Source organism: Paramormyrops kingsleyae, chromosome 9 (assembly GCF_048594095.1).
Source record: "Paramormyrops kingsleyae isolate MSU_618 chromosome 9, PKINGS_0.4, whole genome shotgun sequence".
NCBI lineage: Eukaryota > Metazoa > Chordata > Actinopteri > Osteoglossiformes > Mormyridae > Paramormyrops > Paramormyrops kingsleyae.
The window spans coordinates 3,977,776-4,001,987 of NC_132805.1; the positions used below are offsets into that span (position 1 = coordinate 3,977,776).

General features: G+C 43.0%; 1 protein-coding gene across 7 annotated transcripts; it reads right to left on the reverse strand.

Moving 5' to 3' along the window:
- Positions 1-683: 683 nt before the first annotated feature.
- rgl2 (ral guanine nucleotide dissociation stimulator-like 2) lies at positions 684-22,628 on the reverse strand. 7 transcript variants are annotated; one of them, XM_072716069.1, is made up of 20 exons: positions 22,514-22,628; positions 19,378-19,547; positions 12,668-12,715; positions 12,159-12,242; positions 11,089-11,258; positions 10,789-10,845; positions 10,367-10,560; positions 9,362-9,477; positions 8,972-9,187; positions 8,325-8,428; positions 7,906-7,990; positions 7,185-7,244; positions 6,646-6,732; positions 6,501-6,533; positions 6,235-6,356; positions 5,982-6,071; positions 5,235-5,328; positions 4,694-4,918; positions 4,305-4,419; positions 684-4,101 (listed from the first exon to the last, which is right to left on the reverse strand). In XM_072716069.1, the coding sequence occupies exons 1-20, from the start codon at positions 22,536-22,538 to the stop codon at positions 3,920-3,922; spliced, it is 2,277 nt and encodes a 758-aa protein (XP_072572170.1). In that variant the 5' UTR covers positions 22,539-22,628; the 3' UTR covers positions 684-3,919. The 7 variants fall into 7 exon arrangements, with proteins under 7 accessions (XP_072572170.1, XP_072572171.1, XP_023657087.2 ...); XM_072716070.1 differs by lacking the exon at positions 22,514-22,628 and adding an exon at positions 21,938-22,243; XM_023801319.2 differs by lacking the exon at positions 22,514-22,628 and adding an exon at positions 21,580-21,867.
- Between the last annotated feature and the right edge of the window lie 1,584 nt (positions 22,629-24,212).

Consider the following 24,212-nt stretch of genomic DNA (forward strand, 5'->3'; position numbering starts at 1 on the left):
TTATCAGTTAAACAGCGTGTACAGCACCTCCCCAGGTTAGAAGGGTGTCTCCTAAAGCCCTCAGCCTAAGTTCAGGGTGTCCTCTATATTACCACACAAACGTATCCAGACTGGTCTCTTTCTGAAGTGGGAAGGATCCCCAGGCGTTTGCCGTGGCGGTGCCTGTTGCCTCCCGCTACACAACGTCTGACTGAGCTAAAAGCAGATCGTTACAAAGGGTGTGAGACATTGCAAAAGGCATTTCAGTCAAACATGCCAAGTTTTGCATATTACATCACCTGAAAAATTTAAGAATATTTGCACCAGTCTGGTACATAAAGGAAGGTCTGCCGGTCTTAACTGCATCCAAAAATCATTCTAGAATTTTGCAGTCTGATTATTCAATGAAAGTATTTGCTGACATTTACAGTAATTGATCTTTCTCTTTAAATATTGCATCATTTCTTAAAATGGGCCACATGTATAGACTTTTTAAGTCATATTTTAAGGCATAAATGGGATCTGAAAAACTCAGCCTATCATGTCCTATAATAATAGACTGAGGCTCTGTCTGTTATTTTATAGAGTATTACAGTATATAATTTATATATGCTGCATATAGGGCTGTCACTTTCATGGTATCCTCTTCCTTGTGTACTGTGTGATGGATGCAGGCAGGTAAACATAATAACCAAACCAGAATGTGAAGAAAAGTAATTTATTACACAGCACATTTGACATACTGTAGCATAGGAATGGCTACATTTGATAAACAAAGAAACAATAACGTAACAGACTAACATACAGTGTATCCATATATATGTACAAATACACACACACACACACAGGTGATCCCTAGGTTATAAATGAGATCCCTAAGTCTGTCTTTAAGTCTGTAGATATGTCGGAACATATAATAATACACTACATTATAATAATAATAAAAGTAACTATATATGGTAATGTATTGTGCCTCCAGCTGAAGAATTGCTGAAGCCATGCGATGTTTTCATGAGCATCACAAAAATATTGTGTGTTCGTTATTGCGAACCATTGTACTTAACCCAGATTTTTTACATAATAGGCTTTATGTTCGCATGAATTGTCCAAATCAAACATTCTTAACCCAGGGATTGCCTGTACACACACACACACACACACACATATGCTTTCTGGGGTGGGGTACAAACCAGCGTATTTTGCTCCAGCACCATAGGCCACACAGACATATATGTGTGTGTAATAATATATGCAGTTAGCACACTCTCTAAAGAGAGCAGAGTGAGGCACTTGCAGGCTATTAGCATAATGTAATTCGCTTCGAGTGTCAGCTGTCCTCTCAGCCCCGTGACCCACACTTCAGGTGTCACCTTCCAAAAGGCAGAACCATCATCATCATCAGCGCCACCAAGCCACACGCACGCCATGATGCCCAAGCAGCGTCATTAGCGAGAGTCGGCTAACGGGCACGCTACATGCTACATGCTACGCCATGGCACAGTCTGTTACCGGTCTCTTTATCCCAAGTTAGGATAGCCTTGTTATGGGTAACGGGCTTAAAGCTTGGTTCTCCATTCTGTGTTTTCCTCTACAGACAGGTGACTGTCTTCAGTTTGACACAAATAAAAAGTGAAAAGCACAGCCTTGAGTATGAGTATGTACAGGATCGTCAAATGAGATCAGACGTCTCATCTGCATCTGTTCATTTGTACGGCATATATGTAACCATTTCCGTTGCCACTTTGATTGATGTGCACCCCCGTTTTATGCTTTGAAAGTGCTGAAAATTCCAGATAGTGTTTCTACTGCGGCGAACGAAAATGGACTGATTTTGACTTAAAGTCTTGCACTCAAATTTCTTGACGCATGCAATGTTTAAATAGTGACACTACATTTATCTTGAGTAGCTTTTCAAATTATGCGTGTATCTCGCCAGCCGGGAATGGCCGATTAATCCCTTTGTAGGTCTCGCCCTCAAAAACACCGAAGGGCAAAATATTAGTGCACACCTTCCCCTTAGTGTGTGCTGCCGGACACCCGCGTCTTTCTGCTTTACAGGAGTCACCAAACAGTGTAACACAGTAGGAGGGTGTGATCCCTTCTGCAGTTGCCAAGACGACGGCAGGCGTGGCTGCACAATGATAGAGGCCCAGCTGTTTTACCCGGAACATGATAGGGCCTCGTCATCACAGACCTCTAGCCTGGCCTGACTGGGATCAAACCCAGCTTCCTGCTGTAGGACAAACCATATGTTAACTGGTGTGCACCTGTGTGTGTTTTAATCTATCACCTGTATACTGTGTACCGGGGAAATTGTATCAAACTGGGAGAGGGAAAATCTTCCAAAACAGAAGAACAACAGTGCCGCCGAACACATATATGTTTTGTCATTCTGATCCGTTAAATATACGGCAAATGTATAGTGACAAATCTATTATAACATTCAATAAACCAGGTAAAGATCGACGAGGTCTATTCACCAAACAAATGCTTTTGGTCATTTTGTACATTTTGTGTTTCAGTGTGCACTATATCACTCTGGCCTTACTCTGCGAAAAGAAGGGAAATCTAACAGGTTTTACAGTCGGTACTCTTACCAATAAACTTCACAATCTAGTTTGGATGTTTTGAGGGAAATGTAAACACAGTTCAGAAGTTGTCAACACACCTTCAAAAATACACTCTTTATACATTGATAAATACATACATAGATATGAAAAAGTTAATAAAAAATCATAGTGTATTACGATGTACCAAAAATAAAATGCACTTTACTCCCTGGAATTTTAAGCTACTTTGTTTCTGCGTTGACCGCACTCATTTTTTCAGCTTGACCTCATGATGAAACATAAAGGATTTATGATGTTATGATGATGTAATGTTTGCTCTCACCATATACTGACCAGGGGATTTCTCAATAATAAACATGCTTGGACGCTTGTGGCTTTGGCTTAATTTCCATAAGCGGCAAACTATTACAAATTTGCGTGTCTTGTGGGTTTACCTAAAAATCCACAATTTTGGAAGGTAAATAATCAGTATTTTGCAGCACTCAAAAATCATAAATATTTTAGGCTTTCAATCATGAGCTCAGGCAGCATCACCAGTGCGTACAGGACCTGTAGAGCTGCATGTCAGTTAGGTGTCGTTCCCCACCTTCCAGTAACCCTAAAATGCTCACTGATTGTATTGTCCTTGATGCAGAACAACAGATCAGTGACTATGCCATGAAAGAGAATAATAGCATTAATGACATTAGTTCTACAGGTTTTACCTCTCAACAGTTTGCTCTGTTTGTACATAAGTAGTAGTATCAATAATTTTCTGAAGTGCAAAACATTGGTGCCCATCTGAAATCAGGACAGGTAACATTCTCATCTTCAGGTCAGGCGATTGCTGACTAAAGCTAAGCTCCAGAGCAAAGGTTCCCCTTTGAGGTAGACAGAGGAGCCCTCAATAAGCCACGTCTTAAGATGGGATGAGATATTCTAGTGATATGCTGGTGTATTGATCATTAACCCCGACCCAGGTCTTCGCTTGCATAGCACGTTAATGGTTTTCTCATTGCTAGGGTTGCAATGACATTGTAATAATGAAGGTGACTTTTGCATTAAGTTAATATCGATAACTCCTCATTCTGGTTAGTGTTTAAGAAGCCACCAGTGTCACCTTGTAGCCAAATTAAGGCAAAATGACACAGATTTAGGATGCTTTTGCACTATTTGATATTGCAATGTTTCCCAACCCGGTCCTCAGGGACACCCAGACGGGTCACGTGTTTGCTTCCTCCCTGTCTTGCAGGGAGCTGGGAGGGAGCAAAAACGTGGACTGGGGGCCCCTGAGGACCGGGTTGGGAAACATTGCATCAGCTAACAAGCACCAAGATTCAGTGGAGACACCAGGCGGAGTCTAGGGGTGGAGGAGAGGCTGAAGAATCATGTCAAAAGAGCGTCCTTACGAGCCTCCTCCCCTTAGCCTTGATCCGGGGGAAGGTGGCGCTGGTCTCGGTGCCAACTGATGGAGAGCCAAGGGGTGTGCCCCCCCCCTGCCTCCTCAACAGAAAGTCGACGCTCGATGAGGTCATAGCATAGAAGACATTTCCCGCAGGAGGCATTTTCAGCTCTGGCAGGTATGAAGACACGTGACACAAAGCACATGAGTCAGTACGCCACACCCAGAGAACCCAAAGGAACTAAACCGCATGAAATCAGATCGGCCCGAATGTTACATTACAATACGAGGCGCATTTAAGTCGAAGGCTGCAGCTCGTGGTATCTACAGAAATGACCTCGCTTGACTCCGGGGATGACATGACCTGCCTCTACCTTTTCCATCCGGCTGCAGCTGGATCAGCTCATATCTGGGCGCCTCTTTCGGATCCTGATTGTGCTTCTCTAATGCATTGCTGATTACAGATGGGGTCTTGTCATTGCTTGTCACCTGAAAGAACAGAAAATAGCAATAAAAGTATGAGTGATGCAGCTGCTCTTTAAATAACATATGGGCATGTGTTTAAAAGATAAGGGGAAAGCGATTCTTTGGCAAACACCCCGTCTGACTTTTTGAATACCACACCGCTGAGTTTGTACAGACAAGCAAGTTATACCACTAGATCTGAGTTCCTTTGCTGTGATTTCCATCCTAAATTTAACACCTCAATTAACTCCTTTTTTTAAAAAATATTTCAGTTCAATCAAAATCACATCATGAATACCATTATACTTCGGTACAAATTCCCATCCTGCAGATCCATCCGGATCCGGATGATTCGCATGTCCGGTCCAGCCTCTCGGCCTTTGCTGGTGGGGGGGCTCCCGCAGGAGACGGACCGCCGATGCGATTTGATGCTGCTCTCTGGTGTGACGTAGGTGAGAGCGGGATCGGTCGGAGGGGGGGAGGATTCGACATCCAGACAGGAAACCGATGGTGATTTCATGTGCTGAAATGTCAGGAGTTATAAGGACTGAAATGTCAGGAGTTATAAGGGTCCCTCAACACTGTAAACAGTGACAACTTGTAATTTAAAACACAGATAATACATAATTCAAGGATCAAGGATTGGAATTTGTCATTATGCAAGTGGGTTACACAAGTACAATGAAATGTAGCAGCTTCCTCCATAGTGACACAAATAATAATAAATAACTATACCTTACAAACATAGAACATAGGAATACATATCTGTGGGAATTCACTGAGAAATATCCTATAAATAAACTCTGCACATATTGTGAGGTCAAACATCGCTGTGATACCTTGGCAAGTTTGGAGAGGAGGTGATTGACGGGGGAGGGGAAGTCAAAGACAGCTTCACTCTCAATAGACGGACCGACCACTGATGTAAGAATGCTGGGAGGAACAGAGGCACCAGGGATACGCTTGTTAAAACAACACTGGGTACAATTCATGTATTTTATAGAGCTTCCATCCCAACACAGCTGCCTAGAGCTCCTTATATATACGGTGAGGAGAGAGAAAGAGGGGAAAAAAAACAGATTGGACATGAAAAAGAGAAACATCCTCTAAGATTTTGAGGTCAACTAATGGCTCGGCTCTCCGGAGCGCAGTGCTACAAAATGGCCATCTCAACATTACACTGATAATATAAAATACAGACGTCGCCGTTTCCTTAGCATTAGCGTCAGCGGCCAAATGCTCTCAACATGAAGCAATAACTTTTGCATGAGCTTTGTTGTATAATTTACCCACAATATAAACCTGTAACGTACAGACATGCTGGGACCCATTTCATCTGAACCTCTATGGCATTCAGATCACGTCCAGCCAACATGCAGCGTCTGCAGGATTCTGTTCCTCTTCAACTCAATAAACCTCATCTGACCATATTTCTCCCTTTCCTGACAGCTAAACACCCCCCCCCCACACACACACACATACCCTACAGCCCTTTGTTCACCAAATATCATGTAGAGACCCTCAGTCTACATTCATTTGCCATAACGTTTTGGGGCAAAACTTGTTAAGGAACAAGGCTTACTTACTCTGTGCAGTGTGTGATGACAACTGTGGGATTCAGGGCACGACCAGGGCTGGGATCTGAAGCAGACTCGATCTGATTGGACAGTCTGTAACTGTGACAACACGCTCCATTAAACTGACATTGTTACAGAGGCAATTCAAATTGAGAAGAAAATGCATTTTTTAAAAGAAGAGCAAATGGGTTCTAATCTAAGAAAGTGAGAGGTAATGTGCAGTATGCGAATTTGTATTTCAAATGTTGAGCGGTATACATGCCTCTGTTCTTCGCTCAGAGTTGGAACGCTGTAGTACCACTCGAGGAAAGACTCATCGGCCACGAAAGACCAGTTTTTACACGAAGTCTGCAGGAACTTTATCTGCGATAAGACTTCAAATTCCTGAGAGGGAGGAGGCAAACAGATGTCCTTCAGATATTTGTCCCCCCCAAAAAAAGCGTAAAACAGTAGAATCTGATTTGTAGCTACATCTAAATTACTGAGTTTAGATCGTTATAAACTTTCCCCCCCCCACGCCATACGTACCCGTCTTCGTTTGTCGAAGTGGATGTACCCATTCTGTAAGAGAGAGCGGAACCACTTTGTTTATTTATAGTCATCAATAACAATCCTGACCAATGGCATGGCGGCAGAGCCGGGCGTGGGCGGGGACACAGACAGACTGCCTCACCTCCAGCCTGTCCTTGACGGCAGTGTCCAGCATCATGAGATCGGTCAGGAAGATGCCCAGATAGGGGACGGTGCCCCGGGCTGCGGCCTGAGTGATGCAGATGGGAAACTGGTTAATTACGGTTAAGGGTGTCTGGTGTCATGGTGCTTTGAGGGGTGGCACTGGGGGTCAGAATGCTGCCCTGTTCCGCATGCCTGTGCTGAGCTTCGCTGCTCCCTTTGTGTTGTGCTGATTTCCAACAGAGTTTCTGGGCTCCGCCCACATTACAAAGACATGCAGTTAATTGGCATCTCAGACTTGCTCAGAGCAGGTGATTGGGTGTGATTATGTGCATTTGTCTGTCCTACGATGGACTAGCAACTGTCCTGTCTTCTCTTCCACTATGCCCCCCCCATGACCCTATACTCAAAAGGCGTTTGAAACATAGACGGATCGCCACTTACACCACTTAAGAGCGTAACAGCAAAGTCACAAAAATGCACTGTAATTACTCCAGATGTGCTCATTAACACAGGTAGCCTGAACACAGTACTCCTTACCCCAGTTGGCCTTCTATTGTTGGTCTTCGTGTCGGCACTGACGAGCTGTGACGTCTCCTCCTGGAACGCGGGGACCAAACACATCGCTACGTCACTCCATCCGTGCTATGAACCCTCATTTCGGCGCAGAGAGCGTCACACTCCATCCGCCAAGGACGCACATCCCTCCTCGTCCGCAGGACATTTCATAAATAACAAGCTGAATCCCGCACGACGGGAGCCGTCCGCTAAACGGCCAGCGCACATCACAGGATCACTTGATAGTTCAAACACCTCCTTACTCCATAATACATCTCCTGACAGCCATATTTTTAAAAGCAAAAGGTGCATTATCAGAAATGTACAAAGTGTTCCCTATCAATCCTATTCTGGAATGACACACTGCTTAAACATCACCCTTTCTGCACCATCTCATTCAGATCCATATGGATGGAAATAATGGAGTCAGATGGCTATAGATATTAATATATTGATTAAAAATATAAGACATTAATTACTATTATTATTAAAACTACAGCCAATAAAGTAAACTCACTTTTTCTTTTTGTGATGCTACAAGCTTACATGGCAATAGATTTGCTGGGAAAAAAACTGAAAAGACTACCACTTAGCATTTGTCAGAATTTTTATTTTACCTGTTTATTTCACATCAAGCATCCTGTGCACTGCGCTCCCTTCGGCTAATATGCACTTTATTCAGCGCTGCCATCACTGGGCTCACCTCTCTAAGCAGCTCCCTGCTCTGCGAATAGTTGTCCTTCTCCGAAAAGATGTCAGAGAGTTCCTCGTATCTCCTCAGCGCTTCCCTGTCGCCGTGGAATTAGGGAAGGGGAACACTGCATTCAGCTCATCTGTGTCTCATTTGGCAGAAGACATTTCTCTCGCTGCGACTCAGGCCCAGCCAGACCGACGCAGACGGCAATCGTCTGGCAATCGTCTGGCCATGACACTTTTAAAATACTAGCTATCGTCAACTTTTACGCCTATTCAAATTCCCGGTGCTCCCGAATATAGTGAATGCTGCTGATTGGTTTCTATGCTGGTAAACAGGAAAGGGCCGCATCGGTATTTTGGTAACTCGCCTTTATAATTTGCCAGAACGGCAGACCTGAGGATGTACGTTACACAGCCTGCACACACCTGTCTGTCTCCGCCCAGATCCTCCTTAGTCGGTGCAGTGGGTTGCTTTGCAGGGCAGACACGATGGCATACACAGAGGAGAAGTTTTTCCTGGCACGACACTCCTATAATGAAATGAGCACTGCATTCAGGCATTTGCCAAGAGCATGAGACATACACTGGGCTATGACACGGGTGTGAGACAACTGGTATCCTTCACTTTTATAGCTTTAGAGTAGAGTAAAAATAGGCTCTTTTCTCACACGACAGGTTTAAGATGTGTCTCTAATGTTATTGTTGATTGACATTATTTCTAATCAGCTTTCCTCGGTGGGTAGCAGGGTTGCAGCAAACCTCCAGCGTGTAGGTTTGAATCCCACCTCCACGCTGTGGATTTTCTTGCATTCTCTAGCTGATTTGCACAGGTTCCTCTCTAGTTCCTTCCCACAGTCCAAAGACATACATTCAGGCTAAATGGTGTCTCTAAAGTGCCTGTAGTGTATCATTGTGGGTGTATGTGAGCTTGCGATGGACTGGCCTCCTGTTCAGGGCGCACCCCAACCTTGCTGCCTGGGATATACACCCACCCACCCCCCCCCCGTGACCATGTACTGGTTAAGTGGTTGGAAGATGGATAGTTATTATACTAACACATTACTCCCTCCCACCTCTGCCACGCTGATCCATTTCTCCAGGAGCCGGGCCCTTTGTTGGGTCCGCAGATCCACATGCCACAGGCACGAGGCGGTGACGGCTTTCGCCAGCCGGTTGAACTGCCGCACGGTCGCCCTGACGGACAAGCAGATGCCCCCACGCCCCTTCTTGTCCCGTTGGGACCACAGAGAGCCTAGGCAGTGGTAGGGCACCACGTGCAGGAATAGATCCTGGATGAAAGGCAGATACCTTCAACACGCTATCTCCGATTCCGCACGTTCGACGGCGAGATGAACAGACACAGGAATTGCTCCGTTTCAAACTAGGCTCAGATCATGCGGAAAAATGTTAAATCAGAATAAGTGAGTCAGCAGGTAGAAGCAAACGCCGGCTGTGACACTTACTGTCTCTATCCTGGTCAGCTGCTCTGCGACCACATCTGCAGGGAAGCCCAGAATTTTGGTGGCATCAAACTCCGCGTTGGAAGAGTCGGATGGGGGAGTCACAGGGGAGACGCAGTCTGCAAGGCAGAAAGACTCGGTCTTTGGCTCTCATTCATGCGAGCAAAACACAGCAGCCGCTCTGCCTCCAACGTACCTCTCGCACATGTAAATGCCGTGTTGCTATTTTCTACGATACATTTCTTGTTGCTACTTACGTCTAACTTCACATCACTCAGAAGACGCTTTTGTCCAAAGTGATGTTCAAGAGTGGTAAGTAGCACAAAACAAACATACGTGCTGTCAAGGAGTTGAGTAGACATAAGTGCAGCTGGGCGGAGCTCCAAAGAATGCCCAGGTACAGGAGTAAGCAGTACTATAGCAAAAGCTACGCAACGAACCAACAAAGCAAGAATCTATTCATACTATTCAATGACTAACATGCAACATTAAGAACATTCGGGGAACCTAGAGAGGCATCATATTGCTATAAACTGGATCTGTGTGTGGCTCTGTGGCCGTGATCAGAAGGTTCGAATCTCATGGTCGGAAGAGCGAGGCCCTTTATCCCCATTGCTCCTGGCATCTGGAATGTTGGTTGACCCTGTACTCTGACTCTCATCTGTGTATAAGTCTGTGTGTCTAATGGAGAATGAGATTGAATTTGTGAAAACAACCCAGGGGAAAGTATACAGCCTCACTAGGCTATGCTGTATCATTCATATCTATTCAGATGGCTGTGCTTAGAGTGCTGTGTTTATTTAGAACTGTGATCCATCCTGTGCTCTGGGACCGAATAAGCGTTGGGAAGATGGAAGGATGGACTAAGGTCTGTAGAAACCATATAAGTAAGAATTTCATCGTACTATGTAGTCGTGAGTATAAAAGGACCTTGAACCAGAGACGTACACAGAGAAAGGTGAAAGGGGAAGGTCATGACGGCGGCGGCGGGCGGCGCAGCACGGACACCTGTAGGGGAGTCACTCAGCAAAGCCCTCTCGCTTAATTCTTCCGAAATCTTCAGTAAGCGCCTTCTGATCTCTGAACCCGAGGGGTCAGAAGGGAGGAGGGGGGCCAGTCGGAGGAGGGGGGTGGGGTCTCCGAGGGACAGGAAGTCCTCCTTATACTCGTCCAGCCATTTGCTGAAAACCGAACATACCGTCCTGGAGGAGACAGAGAACGGCGACGTTTTCTCAGACGTACGCTAAGCCTTGGCGACCGGCGCTCATCTAGTCACCTTAACCAGCCTCTTCTTTACGGTCATTTTATTTATTGCCCTGCAAATCTTACATGCGATTGGCTGAAAATCCATGGTTAGCTCTTTGATGCCATATGTAAACTCTGTGTGGTACAGCTCTTTGTTAGGCATTATGAATTGAGTAATAACTCACTTGTTGAAGGCCAGTCTATTTACACTCAGTTTATTTGCCCCTGGTGGGTTCTCTAGTCTGTGGAAAGAAAGACAGCAGGAAATGCATTGTCACCGTGGCAACATTTATTTTAAAAAGCGCTATATCAGATTAAAGAAGGAAGGAGAGGTAACACCACATGACAATATTATCTCTCTGCCACACTCTTCCTCTCTCATCACTCGTTCCTCTCTTATTTCCAGACCCTTAGCAATGAGGACAATAGTATAATTGCGCTTTTGATATCATTTCCTTCTTTTTCCCGCTCTTGTTCTTTCTAACCTGTCAGCCAGGATGTCAAGCACCCTCTGCGTGGAGGTGAAGGAGCGATAGGTGGAGAGGAAGATGGAGACGTAGGAGGTGTCTCCTGTGGAGAAGGAATGGAGAAGATGGAGGACGAGCTTCTCCTCTGTTCCCGCTTTTATAAACTCACAGCGCAGCCCTGAGGAGTGCTGGGAAAAGTGAGGGACAAAATGACATTAGACATCTGTTGTTGTACTCAAAGGTGTTTTTTTTCCCCTCTCCTAAATGCAGGGTCTTTAAAAGAACCAAAAGGCCGGATTCAGAAGGGTGGTTTGCGGTGCCGAGGTTCAGGCCTCTGTGCCTGTGACCAGAAGGTTGCTAGTTCGAATCCCATCCTTAGCAAAATAGTCACATCTCCATTGGGTCCTAAAGCAAGACAGATACATTTTCAAGACACTCTAGGACAGGGGTCACCGACCTTCTGAAACTGAGAGCTACTTCACAAGTACTGAGCCACACGAAGGGCTACCAGTTTGAAACGGCCTCCTAAACTTATCTAAACTTCATGTATAATAAATATATTTTAAATGCTTTTTTTAGATATTGTCATGTTCAGATCTATATAAATGCAAATGTGATTAAAGAAGAATAGCAACAGGATAAAATTAAATTTTAGACGCTGCTCACTGGTGAGTTGTGCTATTTTTAGAACAGGTGACTCATGTGGTCCTGGGGGGCGTCCTGGTGCCCGCGGGCACCATGTTGGTGACCCCTGCTCTAGAGGCAGCGAGTAAATGTCCTGACCCTGTGCTCAGACCCCCAAGCCTTGCTCTCAACTGACTATGTGTATGTTTCAAAGGAGAGCAAGATGGGATACGTGAGAAGAAGCATCCCAATGTACTTGTGCAAAAGAGCAACTAAGGCTTCGTTTCGCATTGCATGCACCGTGCCACAGATCCCTTAAACACACTGACACATTTGCGAAAACGCCAGTCATTTCACGTGCTTGTTTCCAGAGATGACAAAATTTGTTATGACTGTAAACGTGTTTTGCCCCAGCCAGTTTTTAGGTTTCTATGGAAATCACAAGTGGCTGAGCGCACTCTCACCACCACGGAAGACGAGGCTCCGGCCTGTGGTTTCACAACCACCGTGTAGATCGCTCCCTCTTCTTCCTTTTCTGACACTGTGGACTGAAAGTGCCAGTAACCCACAAGCAGACACAAATAGATTCCGGCATTTATGAAGCTCATTAAGATGCACACTGTTTAATAAATGCGTATATCATGGAGAGAACTAAACATGATGACAGTGACTAAGCAAAAAAAAATAAAAAATACAAAAAATGAAGACTACAGTACTTGACAGGCAACATGCTTAAACTCTTTTTACACTTCTACTTCCTTTTTTATCAATTTCAGTTCCGAAATTTGTTTTTAACCAGCATCCATGTGTTAAAATACTGTATAGGGCACACATGTAGCTAACATGCAGTAAATAGTATACATTCAAAGGCAATAATCTATGCATTTACAGACAATAATGTGAGGGATATTTATGCTGTCATGTAGCACAGCAGCTGTTCTATGCATATGACACAGAGCACTGCGGGTCATACCAATTCCATCGGGCAGTACCATGTCGTCTTCATGGGGGAGGAATCCACCTGAATAAAACAACATACACTCATTACTGTTCTTGTCATCCTCTGTCTATCTATCAATCTATTTAGACAGCTAGCTAGCTACTTGTATGCAAGAAAGCGACAAAGGACTGCAAAGCACTCACATAGTAATAAATGAAACGCAATTTCATTATGTGGCCATGGTTGTATATATACAGTACACACACACACACACATACACACACACACACACAGCACTCATATATGCATGTATTTCCCCATGTTTCCAGCACATCGCTGTTTCCTGACCCATATGTGACCAGCCAGTCTGCACACTGGTCCCAGTCCCCAGTCTATTTAACATCACCTTGGAACAGGCAACGCCAGCCAGAGAAGCAATACGTCTGGCACTGGTGGTAACCGGCGGTCGGCAGCCAACTGGGAAGCCCGTACTGACTCACACACTTTGAAAATGTCAGTTCCTGTCCCCCAATGTCATATTATCCATCCATTTCCCATGATGCAGTACAGAGTCATGGCGAGTAACTGGAGCCTATCCAAGACAGCACAGGGCGCAAGACAGGGGATACCCTGGACGGGATGTCAGTAATGCTATAGCAGGTATATAAAAATAGCATTACTATAGCTAAGCCCACAAAATTGAACTACGCAATTACATTTTTAATGCGCATTGAAATGTGTTTTACATCAAATGATTTTCATTTATGCTGTATTTCTTCCGTATTCTTTATATTTTAATTACGCTAAACATCGGGGACAAAAAGAGGCCTTGCGTTTTTTTGTTTTCCTGCCGCTTTGTTCGTCGCCGCCGCTCAGCACAGAAACCGCCAGTGTATTTGCTTGGTGAAAAACACACGGAAAAAAAAGACTTGACATTCAACGTCCCCGTGAATCACAATTTCATTGCCTTGGCAACGGCAGTGCAACTACAGCACGTTTCCACACTATAAGAGGCGCTTCATTGTCAAAGCCGCACCGGCGTCATCGCCGCAGTCATTACCGACGCCGTCCCCAAGCCTCCCATTACTCAGTGATCGCGCCGATGCACCTGCAAGGCTGTTAACATCACTGACAGCTCCGCTCGGGTCACCGTGTAGCTCTGGATCCTATCTTCACCCATAAAAGCTTTTCACCTTAACTGTCCTATTCATCACCTACAGCGATAATCATCACATCACATAAAATCCACGGAGTTTCACTTACAATCTATGACCTCCTACACTCTATAGGCTATTATAATTAAGACCACTGCTTGATTGGCTTACAGGTGACCATATTTTAATCAAATCGCATTACATTCATTTATTGGTCGGATGTTTTTGTCCAAAGCTACGCTTATCTGAGGCAAACAGCACATTACAAACACAGACCTGTCAAGAAGTCAGCAAGGCTGAGCTTCCAGTGAATGCTCAGTAACAAGCTTAAGTTGTATTACTTACAGTAACTGCTTAAATTATTTCTTCATTTAATACTATTAAGTAGCAAATTAGCCAGTTATGTAGAAACTGCATTTGCACTCTTGGTACTGAGCGTGTTACTCCTGACGTGTTGTGGCCTTACACTCCTGCTACCACACATTCAAATCAATAGCAGAGAGCTACCCTTCACTTTCCAGATCCACTTTGTCCCAAAGCTGCCGGGTTCTTGTAATTCTTCAATATCTTGCAAGAAGCCCCATCTCTGGCTCTCGCAGGCTTCTTTGGAGACTAGCCTCCTTTCCCTCTCTAATTGTGCTTTTTTGGTTTGTTTGCACTGCTCTTCCTCACACACAAACACACCTGAAGTCGGGACGCTACTTCCCTCTTGCGTTTACGTCGCCTGGCCACGCCCACCCGGCACTCAAATTTCACAGGGCGCTTCGCCTACTGGGTGGAAATGGTTGCAGTTCAAGTTTCTCCCTCTCTCTCTCTTTCCTCCTCTTTCTCCTCCTCTCTCTCTCTCTCTCCCTGTCTCTCACTTTACACCCCCCACTCCCAATTTCTCCTCGCTTCCTGGATTGATAAACCGGTTTGACAAAGAGGCCAAATACAGAAAAATGAAGGATAGCAGATCACTGCAGAGATATTCTGCCACAGAGCCTTGAATAGCTTTTCCTGCTTCCTTCTGCTAGAGTGCAAAAAAAACCTATGCCAGCCAGACATGCAGAACCACAGTTACCACAGTTACCACTGTGTTTTCTAACAGCATAAAAAACTATTTTCTGGAAGCACTTTTTTGGCAGCTGGTTCTGAAATCAGCTCCTGTATCCACACTGGATTCAGTGACTCCACCTTCAATGAATGAAACTTCTTGTTCTCTTTAAATGAGATTAAAAGTGAAAACCTGGTTTGTTTCATCAGATAACAAAATATCGCAATAAATGGTCATGAATTATCTCCATGTCACAACTACCTCCCACAAGTGAGACAATGCTGGTCTGTTCTTGTTTGTCTGGTTACTCTGTTGAGTTCTATTGTGTTGTATTATCCTCTGCCTTCAAGGGGCAAAGACAGAAGGATGAACATCTAATCCCACTGGCCTTGTATCACTTTACAATGCCTGGTGTCACAGGTTATCTCCTTGCTACTTTCCTGTGTTTTCCTGCCATTCTTTTTTCATATAAAATAGCTCAAATAATTAGCGTATTTCCCCACAAACGGCATTTCAAACCCCTGCTTGGTTTGCAGCACCGTCTTGAGGCTCATTTGCTTGAATCTTATTCATAAGCGACCCTTTTCCTCTTCACGCCGTCCGGCTTTTACTCAGGTGTGTTTGTTTTTTCCTCCGGTGGCTCATGTGTGCAAATACGGTGTGCAGCAGCGAATGCCGTGTTCTGTGACGCTCTGTCTGTATCTCGCTGTCTATCTCCTATTCTTTCTCTTTGCAGGAAGTGCATAATGAGGCGAGACAAACAGAGGAAACAGGACATGCTGTTGGCAGCTGTATTCCCTCCTCCTCTCTCCCGCGCAACTGAAGTCAGCCAGTTATTCCTAACGACTACCACTCGAGACAATAAAATCGATATACAAAAGCGAGGCAGGAATCTCCCGTTTGTTATCACCGCTCACCAGTGATTCCTAGTTGTGCACATTTCAGAATTTATTTGGCGCCTTCTCAGAAAGACCATTAAAAGGCATTTGCGGCAGCCGAACGTGAGCTGCATAAGCGATAAAGTTAGCCGCGAATGTGCCGAAACGTCAGGCGACAAAGGCGCGACGTCACGCGACCATGCATCTGCAAGTCGTAAATGTAGCTTTGGCACTTTTATTTAAAGATATCCATTGTTCTTATGTTTCTTTTCTCTATCTCCACCCCTTCCTTCCAACCAATAGATGGTCATCTTCTCACGCTTATCGTTCCCCTCTTAGGCCCAACTTTTCAGCATCTCATGTTAATCAGCAGAAGCCTTTTTCGGAATGTTTGATGAGAAGTTTACCTCATCTGGGTGCATTACTGTTACTCAGTTTCATTGCTGCAATTATTTAATTAGGTGGCACTGAGGCTCAGTAGGGTAGCATTGTAGCTTCACACCTCCAGATTTGTGGATTTTATTGACTCTCCTTGAGCTTATGGGGGTTTCCTCCAGATTCTCTGGTTTCCTCCCAAACATGTGGTGTTCCGGAACCTCAGAAACTGTCCTCTGCGTGTGATTGTGTGTGTGTATGTGAGTGTACCGAAAAGGACCGGTGCTCTGTCCAGTGCGTATCCTGCTTTGTGCCCCATACATCCTGTGATGGGTTTCAGGATCACCATGGCCGTGAACTCGAAAAATGTTTCTGGGAAATCAACGGACGTCCAGATGTGTTAATGCATATTTTTAGGTGTCCAGTTTCTTGATGTTCCATCAAACAGCGACGGAACTCTTTAAATACATCACGGCCTTGGCCTTGTTGTGTCCTGAACAGCGATAACCATTAATTATGTACAGAAGCAAGATTAATTATTTGTTATGAATGGACTACTAATTCCAGCGTAGTCAACTATTTAGACATTCAATAGGAAATCTGAGAACGGATCCATCTTACGAAAAGTAGACTTCTAATGAGATGTCGTTAAATTTTCATTGGTCACAGAGACGCACAGTCTGAAAGTGTAATATAAGACAGTGTGCACACGTCTGGCCATGTGACAGTTACATGCTGTCATACTAAATACCATGGGTAAATCCCAAGGAAATAAAATATTTACGTCTGCTTACTTTAGGCAGGCCAAGTTATGAAGAACAAACTCTTGAGAAAACACCCAGGTAGGTATTCATACCACACAGAATGGCTCAAAGGCACACTTGCGTTATCAAAAAAAAACAAACACAGTATTAGCTTCATGGTACACCACAAAGACGTGTTTGTTTTTTTTTCTCGAAACAGGGGCTGTCGTGAGGTTCCAGGGGTAGCCATCCATGTGCTATAATGGGAGTCAACAAAAGAAATGCTCATTCACAAAAGCGCTTACGCTTCCTGCCTTGACGGCAAGTAAACTCTGCGAGTCAAGCCTGCGGCCTCAGCACTGAAATTCCTCACTGTCGTACGATGTCCTGGATGAGATACCGAATGTTGTCGGGGAAACAGAATCTGTTAGAGGTTGTCATTGCTTAATTAAATAAAACAGAAGATGGCAGATTTTACGATGTCCGCAGCAATCTTCACTCAGATAAAAGGTGAATTTCAGTAACTGGGGGGGGGGGGGTCTTGTTGGCTGATCTCCAGCCTATATGTGGGACCTGCGTCTGTCACTCATCACTGACCCGACAAGGACGTCAGTGCTGCACGTTGCCGAGCCGTGTGTTCGGGGGGGTCTGTGAATTACTCCGAGGTCACTGCTGAATAATTTATTGCCAGGGTGCAAGGCACTCATGTGAGTCAAAGCGAAAGGATGTTGCCACAGTACTAACAGTCTACATTCATTCTTTTAATAGCCTGCAGAGTTTCCGAAGCGTACCTTCTAACTAATAGCTACACTAACTAACTGAGCAGGCGTCCATACTGAGTACTGAGCTGAATGCTGAATCATGACATATTAAAATCGTAGCTAACAAATATCATAAGGCACTTACTGAATGATGGATTTCTTAAAAACAAGAATTGGGGTTAATCGGTATAAAGGAGCAATGAATTCAGATCAGCCGTACCAGCAGACCATAAAACTGTACTCCATTTTGTACAAAATGACACAGACCAAGAAGATAAAAAAAAAAAACTGATCACATGATCTAACCTGCTACCTTCCAATGAGATGACATTGGAAAACTGAGTTATATGGTATTTAAAGAAGATTTTTTGGAAGACATGGTAACAGAACAATTTCTGAACATTCTTCTCTAGTTCTGAGTCGCTTTCCTGTTTTTCAAAGTTAATGCTAAACAGTGTTTCCTTGTCTAAAGAGCCACATAGCTAACTTTATAACAATTTGCATACTGTAGCTCACAGATGACTGGCCAGATAGAAAGAGAGAGCACACATGCCTTATTAAGGGCTACAAGTTTGTTTATATAATTGGCTTTATGCTATATGAGAGCCTCCACTGCTACCGCTTCTGGGAAAATGACGTCATTCAGCTATGGGGACAAGGAGAGGTGTTTGTGGTGGTCTGTTAGGTGAAAACACAGATGATTTTTGATTTTTGATGAAAGATGATTTTTGAGGAAAAATGTGCCATACTGTAATTCCATGCAGAATACAAATATGCCTGTGTACGTATGTCTGTCAAAGCTTTAGTATTAGGATAAGTGCAACTCGCACTGTGATTATTATAACTATACGCTATTATTATAACTATACAAAACAGTTATGAACTGCATTAGGTTAGCTCTATGCCCAATGCAAATTTATGAGAACAAATCAAAATATGGACCTAGGCAAAGCTTATTCATACAGCCCAGTCTTGCTTTAGGAACGTCTGTGCTAGCAGGGGTCTGAAAATCACCCAACCACGTCTCCTGTTTACATATGACAGTGATATGAATGATACCAGCCTTGTTGCCAGGGTACCCATACATATTGCTTCCAAAACAGTTACCCTAACCTGATTTTCCCGTATCACCTGGAGAAAACATGAGGAAAACGAACCCCAGTGAAGCGACAAAAACAAATCTTTGTAGCTGATGCTTAAGAAGGATATTCAATTGGTATTCAGTCGCTTTTTCGGCATGAGTTTATCGTGCTTTTACCATTTAATAATTTTAGATTTTAAATGAAGTAATTAGGTATTAAAATCCTTTCTCATGAGTTCCCTCTTTGTAACCATTTTTTTGCAGTTAAATATCTAGTCAGATGGCAGTTAAGTTCCCGTCTAAAGCCATTATTGTGTGCAACTCTGCTTGACAATTACTGTTTCTAAACCACAATTTCTATACAATTATTTCCTCAGCAATTGATGATGAGCATCTGAATAAACGGGAGTCTGGCAATAAGTCATTCCACTGAATGGTAACAATGGTTCCCCGTCACCTCTGGAAATTTCTGAGCACTGCTGCACCTGGAGTTTGCATTGGGTATGTGTTTGGGGGGGGGCGATCAGCTAACAAATGAGGTGTGTGCATGGGGGTGGGGTGGTCTGTTATGTTTTTACACTTGCCCATGCTGGTAGCGCCTGTTAAAGAGAAAAGCATAAACAGGAAGGAATAAATAGCAAAGCGCAAAGGTCCAATTGGACGGTCGTAAAGCAAGGCCGACCCAAATGAAGCAATACTACTGTTTGAGTCTAACCTGTGGGCTGTCCGAATTCCTGCTGTCAGTCTGTTTCCTGGGTGGCTCTCTGCAGCTGTCAGTCTCAGACTGCAAAGGGCGGTAGCCAATCAGGGGCACGTCCTTCGACCCGACTCCTGGCAGTTCCATATCAGCGAAGCGCATATTGCGGGGGAGCATGGTGTAGACCACTATCATACAAAAAATGGGTGGAGAGCTGGAGTTTAAAGTTGCTGATAAAATGACAGATATACACTGTTTTCAAGCATGTGTGCACAAAGTCATGTGGCGCAAACTTCTGTTTTGGAATCTATTATTCCTCAGACAATGCATTACACAGCATACAATGAAATGCGTCATAATCCAAAAATACAACACGGCATTTTGACATTCATGCATAAAAAGTAAACAGAGAAGTAACTAAAAACCAAATTTTGGATGTAAACACTGAATTTTAGAAAAGTTTCAGATCATTGTGATTTACCTACTGGGCATCTGAAATAATATGGCAGAAAGGTCACTGGAAACGGCTAAATGAATGCTCAGACTGTTAGCCATAATAACGACAGTGACGAACATAACAGTGCCAATAAAATAGGATTTATTTTATTAATATTCGTTTTCCATTAACCCCTGCAAGATGCATACATGCTGGAATCCAAACCATTAATTACACTTGATGTCCAACATTTTAAATGTTATTTTGAATGGTTTTCTTTAAATCCTTAATTAAAGTCAGTTCAGTGCATTCTGTCCTGCAATGCTTCCAGTCAGTGTGACGTTAGCTCATGCATAAAGAATGTATTAAAATGTGTGCAGATGAACCCCTTGTGCCCATACTACAGCCCAACATACATATCATTAAATACTGGAACAATTCTGAACTTTGCGATCTATTGTAACAAGTCTGAAACAATAAAGCATTTACAAGAGATATAAAGTAGATAGAAGTACATATACATTAATATATTTCATTGCACATTTGGTGTAGGGTTGTTAGTAATTATTTACAAAGGCATCCGAGAAATAGTTTATAATGTAAGTCGAATTTAAAGGAATGCTGGGGATCTCACTGATTTGCTAGGCAACAGTGTCGACTCTTTGTGCAACATAAGAGGATTATCTTAGCGTTTTATTATCCCCAAGCACGTTTCGAACAAAGCATGACCAGGAGGTTTTATTCAAAGGCACATTGTTAATATTGTTGATACTCTGATTTTTGTTGATGTGTTTTATAAAGTTCATTCACAACTTTTAGCTGACTGATTCTGATTCCTGAGACAGCAGAGGTCACATATTGATTTGTAACGTTAGTTTTTCAGTGCGTGGCGAAGCACAATGCAAAACACTATGGATTACCATTATACCTTGAATATGTTGTGAATGGTAAGAATATGGTAAGTTATGGGTTCTCTTTTGATGAAAGCAAAAAATTGGCCAGTTCCAGTGTTTGCAGGCAGTTAATTGTAACACTAGAGAGAGGGAAGATAAAGCAGTATGTTCTAGCAGCAGGACTTGGCGGCGTTTTCGCACACTGGCGGATTTGTTCACGAGATTCACATTTCACGTAACCAAACTAACGCTCCAAATTTGAATTTCCGACGCTGCTTCATTTTTTCTCTCTCTCACTGGGCAACTTGAACTCCCATGTATAAGGAGGAAAACACTGGTTTTGGAAAGTAGCCTAAGTGACAACAATATGGGCAGGTTTATATGAGAAAAATGAATGCATTACGAGTTAAAGCACACTGATGGCTCTTTGTAACCCTAAATTTACCACAGAGCCTACACAACTATTTCTATTAAGAGGAGCGATTGTCATTATATATATATACAGTATATATGTATACACACACACACACGCACATAAACAATAAGCAAGCCTAACAAAGCTTCACCTTAAATTGATCGTACATTTACTTCTGCAAAAGCTACTTCGTTTGCATAGCTATAGATTACCAAATCAGTAACTAACCAAGTAGTTTTTCACCATTAGTGTGTACGTTTATTTGTCTTTGGGAGCAACTGTCTCCCAAACTAAACAAGTTTTGAAAGGGTAAGCAACATATATGTAGGCCTACTAAATGAATGGGCATTTGTATCTAAAGGAAAAACTAAAACTGAATAGAGATGTGCTCTCTTACCAGTATGGAACTTAGACTGGATACAAGTGGTGAAATTACTAAAAGAAATCACTTTTTATTTAGGTAAAGTATACTCAACTGAAGCTGCAAAAAATGTGTCCAGACTCGGTAATGTTCATAAAGTCACACCCCAAATTAAAATAATATTCTCTTTCTATGTTCCAGGATCGCTGCCGATGGGTGGTGCTACAATATACTGAACTTCTATTTATGGCGCAGCAAACGCTTACAGAGACTGGCCGGAATAATTTACTGTAGCCTATCCGAAACCTCGGAGAAGAAGCTAATAAAGTTACGAGAGTTTGGCAGAAGATGTTGCCATTATGAGAAAAATCCATACTATACACCACGAAAAAATAATAACAACTGATAGTTGCCAAGCTGCCGTCCACATCGCCTAATAAATTAGTATCGTGGCAGTTCCCCTTAAAACTCACTCAGTGTATGTCCGGTGTCGTAGAGAAGATGTCGCCCATCCGAATGATAGTACAATCCCGGTAGTGTTGTCTAGAAGCAGTATTGCTGAGCTTTGTTTAAGACTTGTGATTGCATGAACATCGCTCCATGAAATCGCTTTAACTTGCTTTAAACAGAGTCCGCGACCCCCTCAGTCCATTGCTGCGTCGCCCCCAGACCGTCCGCTCGCGCGCTCCGAGCCGATCAGCGCACCAACATGACTGACGACGCAGTTCCTATACGCTGCATGCTCGGTTACTCAGCGTGTTTAGCAACATTCTCATCCTGTATATTAACCACTACTGGGCAGACCGGTTGATTGATACTGAACACCCATACGCCGCTTTCTGGTGTCTCATTAGAGTGACCACTAACAATATATGTGTTGATAATTTGTCCCAGATACAGTCATTTTTGTTAATAAATTGCAGATAAAGTGACTGTGACTGATTCGAACCTTAAATCTGCTCGATAGCCTAAACAAAAATAAATACAGTGCTGTAAACCACGCGATAAATAAAAAAATAAGACAATGAAGAATGATTTGGGAATATTACCGTCACGATGCAAGTTACATTCCATGTTCCGTCATTGTAGACATTCAGCTGTTGTAAAGTTGATAACTTTCTGCTAAGTCACAGATGGTAAGATCAGAGCAAATTTAGGCAGAAATTCGACATTCAGGAATAGAATATTGACAAGAGATTTTTAAAAGTAGCCTATTCTCTATTATTGATGACGATAAAGAAAGAACATATCAAGTACAGCACGACTGTAATTTAAACTGCAATTTAAAATGAGTAATGACTTTGGTTGGTGAAGAAAATCTTTATAGATCGTCAAACCATGAGTTTTACTTCCATTTGTCCTAAGATTTACTTGCTCTATCAATAACAAATTACAGTATAGATAAGCTTGGAGGAAATTTGTGATGTATAAACTCGAATAGTGACTTATTCTGTGAAAGAGTTCGCCTAAAATCGAGACTTTGAATGGTGGCTGCAGTTTTTTTTTAAAAGTATACTCCGAAATGAACATTATAAAAACAATATCCTCCCTATAAAAGAGTTACACGTCCTTTCTGTCAGTGCATGTAATTTCCTCCGAAGGTCATTTTCATATTTTAAAAGAGTTTTATAATTTTGTCTATGAAATACAGAGTTCAAGGGGGAATACTGGGGAGGGGGGCGTTGTTTGATTTGCACACAACAGCACATTGCAACGGAGTTTCACCATTGCCTTTTATTCTTTTTAAAGAAATTATTTACAAAATCTGCGATATACTAAAACTGATCGTGGTAAGCAAACACATCACTCTATAAAATTATTTGGTAAGATTTCAGAGTGCAAGTCATCTAAATTTTGCGTGAAAATGGCTGCAACAGTAAGTGCACAGTGAATACAAGTTTCACACCATCTAGTGGATTATCAAGGGATTGTTACATCGACAGGTCAGTTTCCGATTTCCACAAATGGGTGAACTGCATTTGCTTTACCCAGAATCTGCATAGCATCTGCGTAATATATCCAAATAATCAAACTTGAAATGCATTTTATTAGGCCGCTCTAGACATTTAATTCAAACAAATATGTTCCTGTAGCATTTCCATTAATTTCTTATGTGTGTTGCACGTATATGAGAGCGGTGATTTTATGGTGTCTTTCAGCCATATTTAACAGAACATACCTAAATCGTGCTGGAGTGCAAGAGGGTACTGGGCATGCAGACACGCACAGTTATGGTAATGTTGAAAAGTTCGGCTTGCAAAGGTTGGAAACAAGACCTATGCAATGTAGTGTCAGAATGAGCCCGGCAGATCGACAGTTAGACAAGGATTCATGCAGAAAACTGTCAACACATCAGTGATGGGAGGCGATATGTGTCTAATCTATTCCAGCTGAACGTCGGAGGTCAGCTTTTGCGCTCTAAACGTTTAATTATTTCTCACTGTGCACCCACAAGTCCGTCTGTCTACAGCCCAGCAGGATCTCCATTAAAATCTTCCGTTATTACTGTTATGATGTCTGGTAAATGGCAGCGGTGTGAAGCTGGATTTAAGTCTAGGAAGTTGCAAGTCCTCTCCCTGAGGCACCTTCGTAATAACACAATTCCCTGGGTGGATCAAATACAGATTTTAATAGCATTTAAATCTGAGGACGTCTAAGTAGATTTTCATAACAATGTCTCGTTTATCAACTCAGACTAAATAGTAAGAATTCGCATGGGGTGTGTTACAAGACCTATTACCTTAATTT

Excerpts from the sequence above, each read along its gene's own strand:
- rgl2 (XM_023801319.2), bottom strand. The coding sequence starts at position 21,838 with ATGGATTTTTCTCATAATGGCAACATCTTCTGCCAAACTCTCGTAACT. Across the intron at positions 10,561-10,788 it reads AATAGACTGGCCTTCAACAA|GACGGTATGTTCGGTTTTCA; the intron begins GTGAGTTATTAC and ends TGTCTCCTCCAG. Across the intron at positions 7,245-7,905 it reads GCAGGGAGCTGCTTAGAGAG|GAGGAGACGTCACAGCTCGT; the intron begins GTGAGCCCAGTG and ends CCCGCGTTCCAG.